The sequence below is a fragment of the Lutra lutra genome, chromosome 8 (genome assembly GCF_902655055.1).
Source record: "Lutra lutra chromosome 8, mLutLut1.2, whole genome shotgun sequence".
Classification (NCBI taxonomy): Eukaryota; Metazoa; Chordata; class Mammalia; order Carnivora; family Mustelidae; genus Lutra; species Lutra lutra.
Window position 1 is genome coordinate 115617795 of NC_062285.1, and position 17157 is coordinate 115634951.

A 17157-nucleotide genomic window follows, 5' to 3' on the forward strand; every position below is an offset into this window, starting at 1 on the left:
GAATGTCAAAAAACAGGAGTAAAAGAAATATCTGAGAACTTGAAGAGATGTGCTATATTTGTCTAGAACACAATGTCTGCTCTCTTCAGAAAATGGGGTTTAGGGAAGATTTACAATTACACTTTTATACAATGGTAATTTTGAATGTATTTGTAAATTTATTTTTTTCAAAATGATGACATAAGCAAAATTTTTACATAGCCTTATTGAATTTACATATTCAAATGAGGCTTTACCAATAATAACGAGGATTAACACAGAGCTAGACAGAACTTGAAGTTTGACTTTATGTCAAAGGGTCTAACACCCTATGAGCTACTGAAGATGGACACTTTTTTATTTGAATCCTTCTAAGAATTAAATACGAAAAGCTTTACTAAATTGTTGACATATATATATATATTTACTCCAAATTTTATGTTTAAGGGAATAAGAGTATCTGCAATAGCTCAGTTAACATCAACAGAAAGCTTCAAAAAAGAATTCTGAAAATGGCAGGCAAAATATTTTTTTATTGTAGGCAATTATTTCAACTGCATATTCAGCTTTATGTATTATAAATCATGTGGGAAAAAGATCCACATTGCAGTTAAGTTTCCAGTATCTAGCTTTCTTTTTTTTTTCTTTTTTGAGCAATGATATTAATGGGATTTCTGCCAGGTTATAAAAATGAGGGCTTTCTTGGGAATTATTTATAATTTCCAAGCTGGATGGCAGAACGCACATAGACACATCGGAAGGTGGATGGCTGGATCTCCCAGTACTGGACTGGGTTGCTGAAAAGGCTCACACCTGAATAAGAGGCCTTTTTGGTGTTGTATCCAGGTGGGCAGAAGTCGTTAGACCCAACTGCAGAGATATTGTTGTTATGAAGGTAGACAACCTGCAAAATGAAATAATGGAGAGTGATTATTTTCCTCTAAGTAGATGGGGCCATTCATGTAAATACTTTATTCTTTTCCCTTTATTCTTTATTTTTTATCCTTGACCCATCCTTTCTCTTACACTCCCCACCCAACCATCAACAAATACTACTAGTTTAATCTTCAAAACGTACATGTGACCCAGTCCTCTCCCCTTATTGACTCCTACAACATTGTCCAAAACTGCCATTATCTCCTCCAGGATGATTGAAGTCATCATTCCTGCTTCCTCTTCTGCCCTAAAATCAATCTTCCTTCCTTAGTTCATAGAGCAATTATTTCAAAAAGTAAGCCAAGTTATATATTCTTCCCCTCAACACTCCAGTGCCTTCCTGTCTCATGCAGAATAAAGGCCAAAGTTCTCACATTGGCTCACAAACCTAACAGGATCTGACATCCTTCTGCTCTGACCTCATCTCCCCTCGCTATTCAATCTAACCACTCTGCCCTACTTGTTTTTCCTCTATTACGAAAATCACAGTCCTTCTTTTGGATGGCACACGTTGTTTCCTCCACGTGGACTGACCTTCTCCAGGATGTCTCCATAGCTTACTCCCTCATGTGATTCATGTAACTTTTTCTTACCAAAGACCTCATTCCTGACTATCCAGGGCTGCACTCTCCTGCCCTAATTCACTTTTTTAGATCCTCATAGTAATTATCACTATATAGCTTATTATATATTTGTGTGTTTTGTCTGAATCCTCCTCTAGAATAAAAGCTCCATGAGGAAAGAAACTTGTTCTGTTTTGTTCATGACGTATCTTCAGGGTCTACTAGGACTGAGTAGGTGTTCAGTAATTTATGTTGAATGAATACATGAGTAATTTCATGCTATCTCACAAGCTGTGTCTCCATGGAATATTGCACTTTTGGGGCAAAAATAAAATGATGCACATTTTAACAAAATTATACAAAATGAGGAAGTAATATACAGTGAAGAAATAGTGTACAGGCAGCATTAAAATCAAAATAATCACAAACCCTAAGAAACACTGAGTATCAGCATTTGGGATGAACAGACCTAGAAAGTTTAAATGAAAATGCACTATGTGTTACAAATTCTACCTTATGAATATAATTCTACTGTTCAGTAGGATTTTTTCTGAAATGCATTTTATGATTATGTTTAAGATAATGGTAACACGTTCATAGATTTTCCTCGGGGAAATTAAGTATCAGACTTATGAAAAGGACTTTAGAAATGGGTTTTTACTTCTATCATGTACATGTGAATTTTGAAGAGCAAGAAGTGACTTATACAACCAAAGCTAAAATATAGAAAGAGAAAATTTCTAAAGTACCTTGTAAAACCTATGAGGTGTTCCCTCATAATAATTAACTTAAAATATTGTTGCATTTACCAGAACACTCACTTATATGCAGGGGAAAAGTGTCTTGTTTAAGAAAGAGTTTGGAAGGAGAACAATAGATATCACATAAAAACAGAAGCGAGGGATATTAAGCCAAACATTACGTCCAAGTATTTTTTTAATAATTCTCAAACTGAAAATTTCTTTTCATTTGCCATTCTCTAATTACTAGCAATAATTAGCAAGAAAGGGGAAACACATTTGGTTAGAGTTTATGACTAATATTGAAGGCAAGAGAAAAAAATATCAAGACATAAAGCAAGTATCAGTCTGTGTAAAAAAGAAAACTCTATTCCCAATTCATTTTATGAAGTCAGTATTTTCTAATATTAAAGCCAGACAAAAATCATCACACACATACACATACAGCCTACAATCAAATATTTCATATAAACATAGACAAAGAACTTTAACAAAATATCAGGAAACTGTATCTCATAACATTAAAAAAAAATCTATACACCATGACCAAGATGGAGCATGATTTATTCAAGGATGTAAAACTCATTTAGCTGGAAATTAACTAACTTAATATACTATATTAAAGGAATAAAAGGCAAAACCACATGATAAGCTCAACAGACACACAAAAAGCATTTAAATACACATCCATGATAAAAATTTTCAATAAGCTTAAGAATAAAAGAGAACTTTCTCAACTTGATTAAGAGCATCTACAAATATCTGTAGTTAACATCATGCTGAAATGTAACAGTTTGAGTGTCTACCTGTGGCAGAAGATGAGATTGAAAATTGACTAGAAAAAGTAAGAGGAATATTTGGGGGGTAATAGAAGTGTTAGAACTGGATTGTGGTGGGGGTGCCTGGGTGGCTCAGTCCCTTAAATGTTTGCCTTCAGCTCAGGTAAGGATCTCAGGGCAGGGGTCAAGTCCAACGTCAGGCTCCCTGCTCAGAGGGGAGCCTGCTTCTCCCTCTGCCCATCCCCTGCTCATGCTCCCTCTTTCTCTCTCTCAAATAAATAAAATAAAACAAAAAAGAACCGGATTTTAGAGATGGTTGAAGAATGATATAATTTTGCTAAAAATAACTGAATTATATATTTACAAAAAAAACAGTAAATTAGGTGAAATCCCTAGAAGCCTATAAGAAGGGAGGTGAAATTGATGCATGGATAGCCAATAGAGAAGAAGAACCAAGAGTGAGTCCCTGTGTGAATCCTCATGAGATTTGCTGATATTCAACAAAGATTTCAATAGCAATACCATGTCTTATAATTTTTTTCTCTGTGACCCACACTAAGAAACACAATACATGTATCTTTTTTTTAAAGATTTTATTCATTTCATTTGACAGACAGAGATCACAAGTAGGCAGAGAGGCAGGCAGAGAGAGAGGAGGAAGCAGGCTCCCTGCCAAGCAGAGAGCCCGATGCGGGGCTCGATCCCAGGACCCTGGGATCATGACCTGAGCCGAAAGCAGAGGCTTTAACCCACTGAGCCACCCAGGCGCCCCAATACATGTATTTAATATAGATAAATCTGTGCATTTAAACAAAGTCTTTATGAAATACTTACCGTTACATTGATATTTTATTTTCCATTCATTCTAACCCATCTGAGCCAAGCCTATCCCATAAATGTTCTAAATTAACTCATTAAACTTATTTTATGAACTCAGTAATACAACCAGACTAACATTTGAAAAACAGCAATCAAGAAGGTAAAACTGATTATTCTAGGATATAAAAATGAAAACAAAACAACTGCCCCCCCACAAAAAAAATGCCCACCACCAACAAAATCCTTATGTAAATCATGATGTATCAATCTTATTTGGAATTTTTGTCACAACTGAATAAAAAAAGAAGAGAGATCAGTAACATATTGACATAACTGACAGCAAGCAAGGGATAAACCTATCTTGAACCCCAACCAAAGAAGTGGAAACATTACCAAAATGGCAACTTTATAAAAATGATTTATTTATAATAGAACATCATTGTCAAGGTATAATTTGTTTTTTTACAAAATTTATTTATTTATTTGAGAGAGAGAGAATGCAAGCACAGCAGAGTAGGGCAGAGGGAGAGTGAGAGAATTTTAAGCAGACTCCACGCTGAGCACTGATCTCATGTGGGGCTCGATCTCACAACGGTGAGATCATGACCTGAGCCAAAACCAAGAGTCTGACACCTAACTGACTGTGCCACGCAGGCACTCCAACATATAATTTCTGAATCGCCATTACTGAACTAAGTACCTATGTAAATTTCTGAAAGAGAGAATTTAAATATGACCTTTAAAGAAACTGAAAAATTAGATAAAACAAATACATTAAATTTATGAATAACCCCTTATTAATTTTTTAAATAAAAAATTTGAATAACGTATTTGTTGTAGTTACTCAAAGAAACAATGGAAGTCTTATGCTATCATGTATGAAAATATTGTTATTATTTAAATAATGAACATGCCATACATTTATAGATTTACAGACTAGAAAGCTCTGTTACCACAGTGGACCCCTGGATGGTATCTTCTCATTCTTATGAATGTACTATAACTCAATAATCTATATAAAGTTAACTCAGTCACACTGCCAGCTAAATATTCCCTTTGACCTACGTGACATCTGTTGAAGCTAAAATATAACTGCTATTTTATTCCATATCTATGGTTCACAGATTATACCATCATTTTCAATCAGTATGTTTCTGTTACAGTGATCTATGACTTCAAACTATCTTGCCTGCTTCATTAAAAATATTATATTCTGGAAGTCATCACTATAACTAGTTTAAGGTAACAGTCTTATTTTAAAAAATAATAATTTAGACCTATGTTTTTCAGGATGCCTTGGTGGCTCAGTGGGTTAAAGCCTCTGCCTTTGGCCCAGGTCACGATCCCAGGGTCTTGGATGGACCCTGAAGCACTGGGCTCCTTGCTCAGCAGGGAGCCTGTTTCTCCCTCTCTCTGCTGCTCCCCCTACTTGTGCTCTGTCTCTCTGACAAATAAATAATAAATAAAATCTTAAAAAAAAAAAACTTGTGTTTTTCATGAAACCAGAATGAATATTTATGTGGAAACATTAAAAATAACTTCCTGCAAAAAGATTTGTAAGCAGAGCTTCCCTTCCTGCCCCCATCATCCCAGTAGGGAGGATTTGCTCCCTAGTTACCCCTCACACTATTTAGTGGTACTGTATTACCTGGATGTACTTATGTTCCGCAAGCCCACCAGGTACTTTGATCAACTTATTGTTGTCCAGGTGAAGCTCCCTCAGATGAGGAGTGTTGGCTAGCGTGCCATTGTCAATGGCAGAAATGCTGTTAAAACTCAGCCCCAACCTGCGAAGAAAAGCAGAAATGAATGCACGCACTACATACCACTGCCCTCCTCACAGGCGCTGTGTGATTTATCCAGTCAACGGGAAAGGACATTCTTTGTTTTCACCCTTAGTGTTCTCTTTACCTAGAATGCTTTTTGCAACCTTCCCGAGCTCGGATAGAGCCCATTTGTTCTCAAATTCCCAGCTTGGAGTCACTCTCTTTGAAACCCTTCTGACAGGCATCCCCTAGTAAATGTTCCTGTTGTCACCCTCTTAAAAAAACTCAAGGGACTAATGACTTGTGTGTCACTCCTAGAGAAAAGTGACTGTTTTGTGGCATACACAGTATGAACACAGAGTTTGTTATGATCAATGTAGAGCTGTCAAATTGATTTCTCTGTATAATGAATATAATGAATTCACTTCAGAGAAAACTAAAAGGACTACTATTATCATCTTGGTCACTATGGAAATCAAATAACTGTATATTTATTATATAAATTTATTCATTGGAAATAAAAGGTAGAAGGATCTAATGAATCAATAAACACACCTGCCAGGAAGGTTAACAGAATTAGCATCTTGCATTTGTTTGAGTTTTATCAATGACCACCTGTTAATATCAGAATTTGCCTGGTGCCGACATTCCCGGCTACTGGCCTTGATCTCTGACCTAAGTTGTCTCTTTCTTGGCCCCTGACATTTCTTATACAATGCCACTCAAAGTTTCGGGTTGCATTTTTTAAATTAAATGCATGAAAGGTCAAAGTTCTGCAGCTGTGAGGTATCTTCCTAGTAAATGGGATTCAAAAGGCAGAGGTGGACTTGGAGATAAGGTTAATGTATTTGGCATTCTGGGGATGCATGACTCTGTCAAAACCGGGGTGCTGCCAATCCAAAAAGGCAGAGAGGGGATACCAGGGATGAGACAACAAGGTAATGAATGAGAGCCAGAATCTAGCTCCAAGAGAAAGAAGGGGAGATGGGAGGCCTGGGTGGCTCAGTGGGTTAAGCTGCTGCCTTCGGCTCAGGTCCTGATCTCATTGGTCCTGGGATCAAGCCCCAAATCGGGCTCTCTGCTCAGCAGGGAAACTGCTTCCCTCTCTCTCTGCCTGCCTCTCTGCAGAGATCTTGTGATCTCTCTCTGTCAAATAAATAAATAAAATCTTAAAAAAAAAAAAGAGGCGGAGTCTACTGGGATCATTCAAATGTAGTGGAATAGGCTTGGGAACTATCTGTAGGACGCTTTTTGCTTGCCTTCAGCTTCTTTTGATCTTTGAGCCCTTTTGGGATTTAGATTTTGGTTTATCTGACCAAAGTCTTTCAATTTTAATCATGGCTTGATATTTGAAATAATTGAGATCACAGTATATTGATTTTAGGCCATTAGTAAAATAGTTGGTTTATCTTAGTTATGGATTATTGACTTGACCTGTTGGCTGAGAACATTTTGCTTTTCTCCCCCAATCTCAGACATTTATCTCTTGTTTCTGGTCTTTTCTTTTCTATTATAGAAACATGTCTTCTATTCCTTACAACACTTCAAGTCCCATTTCCAATTTGGGGCTAATTCAGTTTCAGAACATGATAATCCTAATAATTGATTCAAAGAAACTTCATTTTTCTCATGGTTTATTTAGATATTCAATCAATAAATGTTTTTGAGGACCTACTATGTTCATAATATTATCCTAGGTTTATGAAGGCAGAGGACTCATAGCTCAAAAATCATTGTCCTTTCCGTCAAAGTTAGGGAGATGATCATAGATGTATACATGTATAACATAAGGGAGGTGTGCCTGAAAATCATCTCATATTTTTGGAGAGAAGTGTATACTATTTTCTTTCCACTTGTTTCTAATAACTAATTGGAATATTTGCCCTGCAACACTGTTTCAAGATCAGGGGTGGCTGCTTTTTCCTTCTTTTCACAGTTTTGATGCTCAACACCAAAATACCTTTCATGTTCCAACATTAGTGAAGAATAAACAACATGAGGATGTGATGGTTTCATAGACAGATTTTTCAAGGCTTGATTTCAAAAGGAAATTTGTTTGATAAATTCAAGTCAGAAAAGTTTTCTTGGCCACTTGAGTCAGTCTGTTCCACTTAATGAATGGAATTTTTAAAAAATCTCCATACCACTTTCATTACAAAATGAATTCTTCTTCTAAAAAGGTACAGATATTATTAATGATTTACCATATTTGGAATTAGATTATTGTTCATCTCTACTATTACTACTGCAACTACCACTGGCCATCCTAAAGATCATTCTATAAAATAGGCAATGCAACTTGTCTTCCTACATTGTTCTGCAGTTAGAGGGACCGAATCACAAAGAAAGGTCAGTGATGCCTAATACTCTTTCAAAATATATTTGCTGTATTAGAGACTGTAATTCAAGTATCTTTAGATAAATGATTCCTTTTTTTTTTAGATTATTTATTTATTTATTTATTTGTCAGACAGAGATTACAAGTAGGCAAAGGGGCAGGCAGAGAGGAAGGGAAGCAGGCTCCTGGCTAAGCAGAGATCCCAATGCGGGGCTCAATCCCAGGACCCTGGGATCACCACCTGAGCCGAAGGCAGAGACTTTAATCCACTAAGTCACCCAGGCATCCCTAGATAAATTATTTCTTATCACTGGAGACAGGAGGGTAAGAAAGGACAGCTAGAGTCACAGGTACAGGCTCACCTTTAGCCCTTACCATCCACTGGCTCACTGGAAATCTCCACAGAAATGAGAAAAGATGTATTATACATCATCTGGTCTTAGCCAATTCTCAAGGATAAATGATATACTTTATATTTATTTATCTACCATAAAATTTTTAAGATAAAAGAGGAGTGAGTCAATTTGGCATGACACCGTGCTCCTTTGTAAGAACATTCTGTAATACCATTCAAGAGCCCAGTGCTTCTTGAAGATAAAGCAAATAGTTAGCAAGCATTCCCTTTTTTTATTACTTAACCAGATTGTTAATGTAGAAAGGTTAAAGTTAGACTAGAAAGCAGAAAAGGAACGAATTATTACCTATCAGGGGAAAAAAAAAGTTGATTTTTTGTTAAAAAAATAATAACTTCTTTTGTTAAACTACGCTAGATGTCCAGAGACATTTTAAACTCTTCAAAGAACAGAAGTGAGAGAATCCCATCATAATTATTCCAATACCATAGGGTGGGATGCCCAGTATGTCCATGATCTGGTAACTTTCATTTTAAGGCATTTTCAAATTCTGAACACTGTTATAATTTACTTGACCTTCTGTTTAATGCAACTAAGTTAGAACATATTGAAGGAACATACTGACTTAATCAGTTACCAGGTACATAAGATATGTCTTAATCTAAAAACAATATGGTAGATAATCTTCATGGTTATGGTAAGTATGCTATTTCATTGTTTTTTAAAGAAGCAATTGGGCCTCCTAAGGTCTGAGTTTGTTAGGACCAACAACAAAAAGAGTAACCAACCGCCCATTGTGTTTCTAATTTGGAACATGCAGGCACTAATACATCTGGCCATTCTACTGATAAAAGGTCATGAAAGGGGCGCCTGGGTGGCTCAGTGGGTTGAGCCGCTGCCTTCGGCTCAGGTCATGATCTCGGGGTCCTGGGATCGAGTCCCACATCGGGCTCTCTGTTCAGCAAGAAGCCTGCTTCCCTCTCTCTCTCTCTCTGCCTTCCTCTCCGTCTACTTGTGATCTCTCTCTGTCAAATAAATAAATAAAATCTTAAAAAAAAAAAAAAAAAAAAGTCATGAAAGAATATTACTTAGCCAGATTATTCAGTCCTTTCAGGCTGGATGCATCAACTTTGGTGATTTTGTTGCCTTCCAGATGTAATTCAGTAAGGGAAGGAGGAAGACCTGGAATAGAGAAATACAGAATGTTAAATTAGCAGAGAAACGTAATTACAGGATGTAGACGGACTTAACAAGCAGTAGGCAACCAACTTGCTGAAAGACACAGAGCTTCAAAGGATTTGCTTTTCATCTTTTCCATCAGTTTTGCTTTCTATCTTTTTCTTCATCTCTTTCATAATAATAGATGCTTTGGGAAGTAGGACAAGCAAGTTTTACTTTTCTCGTAGATTGATTTTAACAGAAACGTGGACTATCTTTATCACGTAGTAGATTTTTGTCCTAGTAACTGTTAGGATACTGTCGTAGAACTGAAGTCAAATCCTGAATCTCATTAATTTCCTCCACCTTTGTTACTAAGCTAATACTGTCACTGATAAAAGACCACAAAGGTAAAATGAGATAAGTATTTGAACTGTAATAGAGAAATTATGTGTAAGTTAAACCTATATACAAATATAATGAAGTATTTCAGTAATGGGTGTCATTAATAACGAACACTTCATGGGGCGCCTGGGTGGCTCAGTGGGTTAAAGCCTCTGCCTTCGGCTCAGGTCATAATCCCAGGGTCCTGGAATCGAGCCCTGCATTGGGCTTTCTGCTCAGCAGGGAGCCCACTTCCCCCTCTCTGTGCCTGTCTATCTGCCTACTTGTGATCTCTTTCTTTCTGTCAAATAAATAAATAAATAAAATCTTAAAAAAAAAAAAAAAACTAACACTTCATAAACGGCATTGGCCTTAGTCTTAATGGGCTTTTCCACATTAAAAAACAAACAAATGAAACAAAACTCGAATGCCTCTACAACGTGGATGTGTAGAAAGAGCTAAAGCTGACTTGGGCCTTTTAAATCAAGACTGTTTCTTTACACAAGAGGAATGCAGAGGCCTAGAATCAAGTGATCGGCCATATGTAGAACACCTGGGGAAATAATTTTAGATCTAAAGTATCCGTGAAACCTCTGGGTAGTACTTCTCGAAAGGCTATGATTTCTAAACATTTAGTAATATTAATATAAAAGTTTAAATATTTTATTTTCATTTCCTCCTGCCATCTGAGGATATACGATGCTTTTATATGGCTTTTTAAAGAGCATATTGTTCCACTTACAAGAATAGCCACAACTACAAAGAAAAGAGCAAATCAGTTATATGTCAAACTAACATCTGCTTAGCAGAGAGTGTTGGTTATCTGTCCATAAGGAACAAAGTTGGGAAACTATAGGTTATGTTTGGTAAGAAAATTTTCATGGCCCACCCCTGAATTCTGTCCATACCATCTCTTTCATGTAAAAGTTTAGTCCGTATTTGATTTGAACTTATTGTTAGTTTCTCTACAGCATGATGTTTTGTGTGGGAAATGCTAAGCTACTCACAGAAAGTCTGTCATATAGCAAACACGGATACTGGCACTTTTTCTAGCTTAGCTCATTTAACTTTTTCAGTTTACAAATTATTTTTTGCGAACCTCCCTTCCACTGATGAAGAAACGGAGACTCCAAGTTACAAATTTTGGAGGTTATCTAGCTGCCACGTAGGGAAGTAATATGATCTCAGATGGTCAAAGAGAGTTCAAATAGCATGCTTTTAACTGAAGGGAATGAAATGGAGACAGTGTAGGAAAACCAAGAGGGACTTAACTCCTGGAAGCACTGGTCTGAGGCCAAGGTTAAAAGTTTCCATAGGCTTAGAGACAAATACCTCCTTCTGGGAAAATGAACAAATGAGATAATAGTTGTTAGGAGTAATGGGTGTCTGGGCAAAATTAGAAGCAACAATTTAAAGCCTACTTGTACAAGTATTATTATTTTCCAGGGCCCCTAAAAGAATGTCAACCTTGGAGAAAGACATCCTGTGATTGTCTTGTGTCCACTGAGAAGTAATGACCACAAGTTAATGACCGTGGGATTGAAGAATGCTTCCCTACTCCCTTCCCGCCCTCTGGAAAAGTGGCTTTTCTATTCTTTGCACAATACCCCTTCCTCTTTCCAGTTGGCTCCCTTGCAGGTATGCTAACTCTATAAACTCCACCAGCATTCTTTCTCTTGAGTCTGGTGTTCATTTTCATGACATGGAGGCTCAAGAACCTGGTCTTGGGGTCTAGTAGCAAAATCACAATTGAGTCATTCTTATGACTAAATACCAGGAGACCACAGTCACTCTTGGAATAAGGGATTTCAACCTCTCAAATCTCCTTAGAATAAATAAATGTGGGTTTTTAAAATATTCCTACATGTAATTAATGAATGAATATATAAAACAAAGCAATTGAATACACATCTTTTCTTCCCTATCACCATGAAAAGATGTTTTTAAAAATGTACTGTCTCTAGAACAACAATCATCATCGTGTCCCAAACCCTACCTACTTTCTAAGTGTCTTCCCTTCTACAGCATCAGTTTCCCAAAAGGGAAGTGATAACTAGGAGGAAGTTTGACAGTGGAAGAAAACTACAATAGGATAGAGAGTGGCAAATTTATCAAGAATACCAGAATCATTTGCCACTGTAGTAATATTTAGCTAAGAACCTATACTCTACCTCCTTTTTTTCCCTTTCATTTCTCTTCGCATTTTTAAGATAAATATATTAAGTGCTTACTTTGGGCCAGCTACTATGTTTGCACATTATGCATCTTATTTGTGTTTATTAATCCTCACAAATATCCTAGAAGACAGGAGTCAGTAACAACTCCATTTCACAGACAGCAAAACTGAGGTTTGGAAATGTGCAAAAATTAGCCTGAAGTCACAGAACAACTAAGTGGTGGAATCAGACCTGCCAGCCATGTGGTCTACGTGGAGAATTCATAACTCTCCACTTCACTCCACTCCCATGTGTTTCCATCATTGATGGTAGATAGTGTGTGGACATTAAGACTCCCAGAGGAGGGCACCTGGGTGGCTCAGTGGGTTAAAGCCTCTGCCTTCAGCTCAGGTCATGATCCCAGGGTCCTGGGACCGAGCCCCACATCAGGCTCTCTGCTCAGCAGGGAGCCTGCTTCCTCCTCTATCTCTGCCTGCCTCTCTGCCTACTTGTGATCTATGTCTGTCAAATAAATAAATAAAATATTAAAAAAAAAAAAAAAGACTCCCAGAGGATAGTGCTATACAGGCATAAGGGTCAAGCCTAGGAAAAGCAGACTTATCTGTTTTGTTGGCATAAATATGCATAGGCGGGAGTACTTAAGTTGGCAGCAGAGTACAATGGTCATGCCCATGACTCATGTCAGCACACCACAGTCCTGGCTTGGCCACCTCCTAGCCCCAGGACCTTGGGCACGATGTACTTCATGTCTTTAAGCTTCATTTTCCTCATTTATTAAGCAGGTATGATAATATTACTATAGAGGAATGGTTTGAGATTCATAGCAAAGAATCCATAAAAAGCTTTCGGCACAATACCTGGTATTAGTAAGTGCTTAGCAAAACTTCGTTACTATAATTTTTATAGTAAGTGTTTAATACATAAAAGTAAGCTAGAGATGGTGAGAAAAGACCACCTAGGGTAGGGAGGAGAAATAACAAATACAGGTCACTAAGTGATGAAATGTGTTCCCAAGGCATATTTTGGAGGATGCATTAAGAAGGAGAGCAAAATCAAAGACTGTGTTTAATGCAAGTCATTTAGCAGCATGAAGTAGTGGAAAAGACCCAGACTTTAAATTCCAGCTTTTCTACTCCATTTCCTACAGCTCTATAGATTTGGGCATTGCATATATTACATGTGTACATGTAATATATAAAAATATAATTTAAATTTTAAAATATTATTAAAATATAAAATATATTAAAAATATAAATATATACACATCTGCACTCGAGATAATATTAATATATATAACATATAATAAATATAGATATAGATATGTACACATCTGCAGTGGGGATTTAAAAAAGAAACAAAAAAATAAAACCACTTGTTATGATACAACAAGTTGGAGGCCCAACATGAAGGTGCTTCATAAACTGTAGATCAATCTCTATCTATCTATCATTTATCCATCATCTATCTATCTATCTATCTATCTATCTATCTATCTAATCTATACCAGCAGTTACTATTATGGGCATAAAAACATCTTCGGTAGCAAAAAGACTGTGGAGAGAGCAAGGGGTGGTAAGAAACCATTCTATGGAATATATCTTCTTGGAAGCTAAGTTTCTGTGGAAGTACAGTGAAGGGTAATTGTTTTCTGTGGGCAAGGACCTACACTTTGTACTCAGTCCAAGAATGAGATATCTAAGCTGAGAAAGGGCCAGATGGAGGAGAAAATTTGATAATACGGAGGGGCTTTTGTGAGACTAAAACCCTGGAGCAGGGAAAATGTGAGAAATAGAGGAATTGCTTTTTTGGTGAGTTGATTTCTTTTCTGATTCACAAAGATTGGCTTCCTTGCCTCCCCCAGGGAACCCTTAGCATGAGGCCATGTGATGACTGCTGCTGAGCTGTCTGGCTTTGCTCTGGGTGATAAGCTCCTTGAAGTTAGGTAATAGACCCTATTCATTGTTCTGTCTCTGGTATTTGGTACTTTGCCTAAGCAAAATGAGTGTCAAAATAATTTTAAGAAATAATAAAAGGTAATATTAATCTACTACTTATTTGAATACCAGATATTTCTCTAATTAGTTATTTAATTTTAAGGCAAACTAATGCTATTACACATTCATGAATAAAGAAATTGAGGCAGGGGCACCTGAGTGGCTCAGTTGGTTAAGCGGCTGCCTTTGACCCAGGTCATGATCCCAGGGTCCTGGAATCGAGCTCTGTGTAGGGCTCCCTGCTCAGTGGGGAGCCTGCTTCACCCTCTCTCTCTGCCTCCTGCTCTACCTCCTTATGCTTTCTCTCTCTGTCAAATAAATAAATAAAATATTTTTAAAAATAAAGAAATTGAGGCGTAAGTATTGAATAAACTTGCCCAAGGCCTTAGAGCCAATTAGGGACAAACTGAACTCAACCATACAGACCAAAATCCCCCTGTACAACATACAACCGGCATTATCATACAAGAGCATGACCTCTGTGGATGCTCTTACTCTTAAGGCCTGAGATGTCCTATGATAGAAAGGAATTCACTAAAAGATTGCAAACTCGAAGTAAAAATTGGCTCAATTTCAAGGTACGTCATATATCTTCTTTTTTAATGCCACTAAGGTATTCTATTTTTTAAATAATTGTACATTAGTGCTATCACAATTCTTCTCTTTTATCACAATTATTTAATATGAAATCATTGTGTGTTAAGTTATATCTTAGAAGAGACTTAATAGGTAGAAGGGTCTAGCCATCTCTACTGTGGGCCTTGATGGCCCAGGGGTCATCGAGGCTCAAAAGAAACACTTCCAAGGGTAAACAATTTACCAGCAATAACATTGGCTACTTCAGTCACCATTTAAATTTCCCAAACAATTTTTTTTTAATGTTAAAGTTTTAAGATTTAGTTGTTCAGACTGCTTTGGAGAGTTTTCTATCACCTTGAGGGATGGTGGTTATATTGGTGTCAGCAATGCGGATATAGGACAGCTTCTTCATTCCCTGGAAGGCTCCATTTTCAATTCCCGAGCTCTTCAGTGGGTTGGTGCCCAGTTCTACAAATGCAATAAATACAAAGCTTTAGCGGACAATATTAGGATATTGCAAATCAGAGTAGGGTCTGTTTCGACAAGGATTTTAAGAGAAATGTGGGTTGATAACAACTTGACTGAGAAACCAAAGAGAAATTAAAGGATTCACTCTTCAAAGGGATAGCAAACTGAGGCAAAATTTTCTTTTTTTTAAAACAAACAACAAACACAATAAGAAAACAAAGATTTATGGGAAAAGCAATAGTGATGAAAACAATAACAAGATTATTTAAAGTACAGACACAGGATTGCACAGAAATCAACAAAAACACGTGTTAATAAGTCACACTTATTATGGTGTTATTACTTTCCTGAGATGAATTAAAATATGAAATAATTTGAGATATTAGCATCTTGTAAGCCAATTATAAAATCACCATTTTTACCACACATGGAGCAAAACGTTAGAACACATTTTTTAAAGCGAGTGATTTACACATGTTCAGAATAGAAACAATTTCCATGATGGAAAGGTATCCCCACATAACTCTAATCAATCACTACCTAATTCCATCTCGCATCTTGGACATACAGTAGGGTGACTTTGGCCCTAGAACTTCTCCACATTCTCAGATCCTCGAGGACGAGAAACAAAAACATTGTAAGGTACGAATCCAAATCTCATTTCTGCCGATTTTGCTACTGTTACTCCTACAGGCTAAAGATATGTAAGCTCTGGCTGGTCTACCTCCTGCAGCTATAGCTTACTTGGAATCTTCTAAGGTGGACCTTCAATCCTGGCCTTAGAGTTTTAAGAATATCTGTACCTATGACGATCATCTGGTTCAGTCCATTGAACACAGCTTTCCGCACTTTGGTGATCTCATTCTCATGGGCACGCAGCTCCTGAAGAGTTTTGGGCATTTTTTCTGGCAATTCCTTCAGATGATTCTTGGATAGATAAAGTCGTTCCAATTTCAACAAAGGTGTGAATGCTCCAGGGCTGATTTTGCTAATTTTGTTGTTGACAAGAATCAATGTCTATAGATGATGAACAAAAACAACACCTTAATTTCAACTCTCTCTCTCTCTCTCTCTCTCTCTATATATATATATATATATAGCAAGAAATTAGAAAAAATCAAATATTATATATATTGCAAGAAATCAGAAAAAATTAAGCAAATGTGACTCTTTCACTTAAGAAGTGTATGAGGATCTGAACATCAGGAGCATCAGGAATAAAGGTGATGAGATATAGGTTATAGGTTATAATATAGATACATAGATAGACACTTAATTTTTAAACAGTTAATACTTCTAAAGATTGAAACTACAAGAGTAACCCGAGATACCAAAAAAGAATCCAGCGCCACGAGCATCCATCCCCCAGCCTAAAATCCATCTTCATTGATTGCTGCCATGAATTCCAGTACCAAATGGTGACACCAATTTATATTACCATCAGCAACGCAAAAAGTAAAAATTTTGTGCTTTCTTGCAGCCTTATAAATTTAGATCTATTTTTTTCAAAAAGTTTGTCAAAGTAATATACCATGTTGTACCTCATTATAATTTCTTTGCATTTCTTTGTCACTTGAAAGTTTAAATGAATTTCCTTTTGTTCTGCTACTGTTTTCTGTACTTTTTGGAAAGAAAGGATTACCTGATCACAATACTACTCATTTTAGTAAGTTTTAATATATTTTAATAATTGGTCTACAGAAAATAAAGATGTAATTAATATGAAATGCAGAGCTTTAATATATTTTTCTTCTGTTTTTGTCCTTTTTACATATAAAGGTTTTATGTAGCCAAATATGCTAACATATTTGGTAATTCTTAAATTTTTGTTTCTGCAAAATTGCTTCTCATTCATTACTGGTATATGTATAGCTATTGCTGAGCTTATTTTTGGATACCTCTTTCTCTTCCAATGATACGTATGTCTATAGAACCATTCTTGTTATTATTCTAAATTTTCTATCAATTAATCCTAAGGAATTCAGGATCATTTGAGTATGGTCTAAGAAACCTCATTTTCAATTGTAGTGGATTTATGTGCATATATGAAAAGCACAGGGACAAAAAAAGAAAACAATGAGAACTTCCAGATTCAGAAATGCAGGAATACTTTCTGAAGGTAAC

The 17157-nt window shown here is 36.5% G+C and overlaps 1 protein-coding gene across 2 annotated transcripts in view; it reads right to left on the reverse strand.

Moving 5' to 3' along the window:
- Positions 1-492: 492 nt before the first annotated feature.
- The window catches only part of DCN (decorin), a 42538-nt gene continuing 25873 nt past the window's right edge, over positions 493-17157 (reverse strand). For both annotated transcript variants that reach the window (XM_047741668.1, XM_047741669.1), the window contains exons 4-8: positions 15837-16050; positions 14920-15033; positions 9362-9455; positions 5465-5603; positions 493-883 (exon numbers count right to left, since the gene is read on the reverse strand). In XM_047741668.1, coding sequence (XP_047597624.1) covers positions 689-883; positions 5465-5603; positions 9362-9455; positions 14920-15033; positions 15837-16050 — 756 coding nt within the window. In that variant the 3' untranslated portion in view covers positions 493-688. The remainder of the gene's footprint in view (positions 884-5464; positions 5604-9361; positions 9456-14919; positions 15034-15836; positions 16051-17157) is intronic.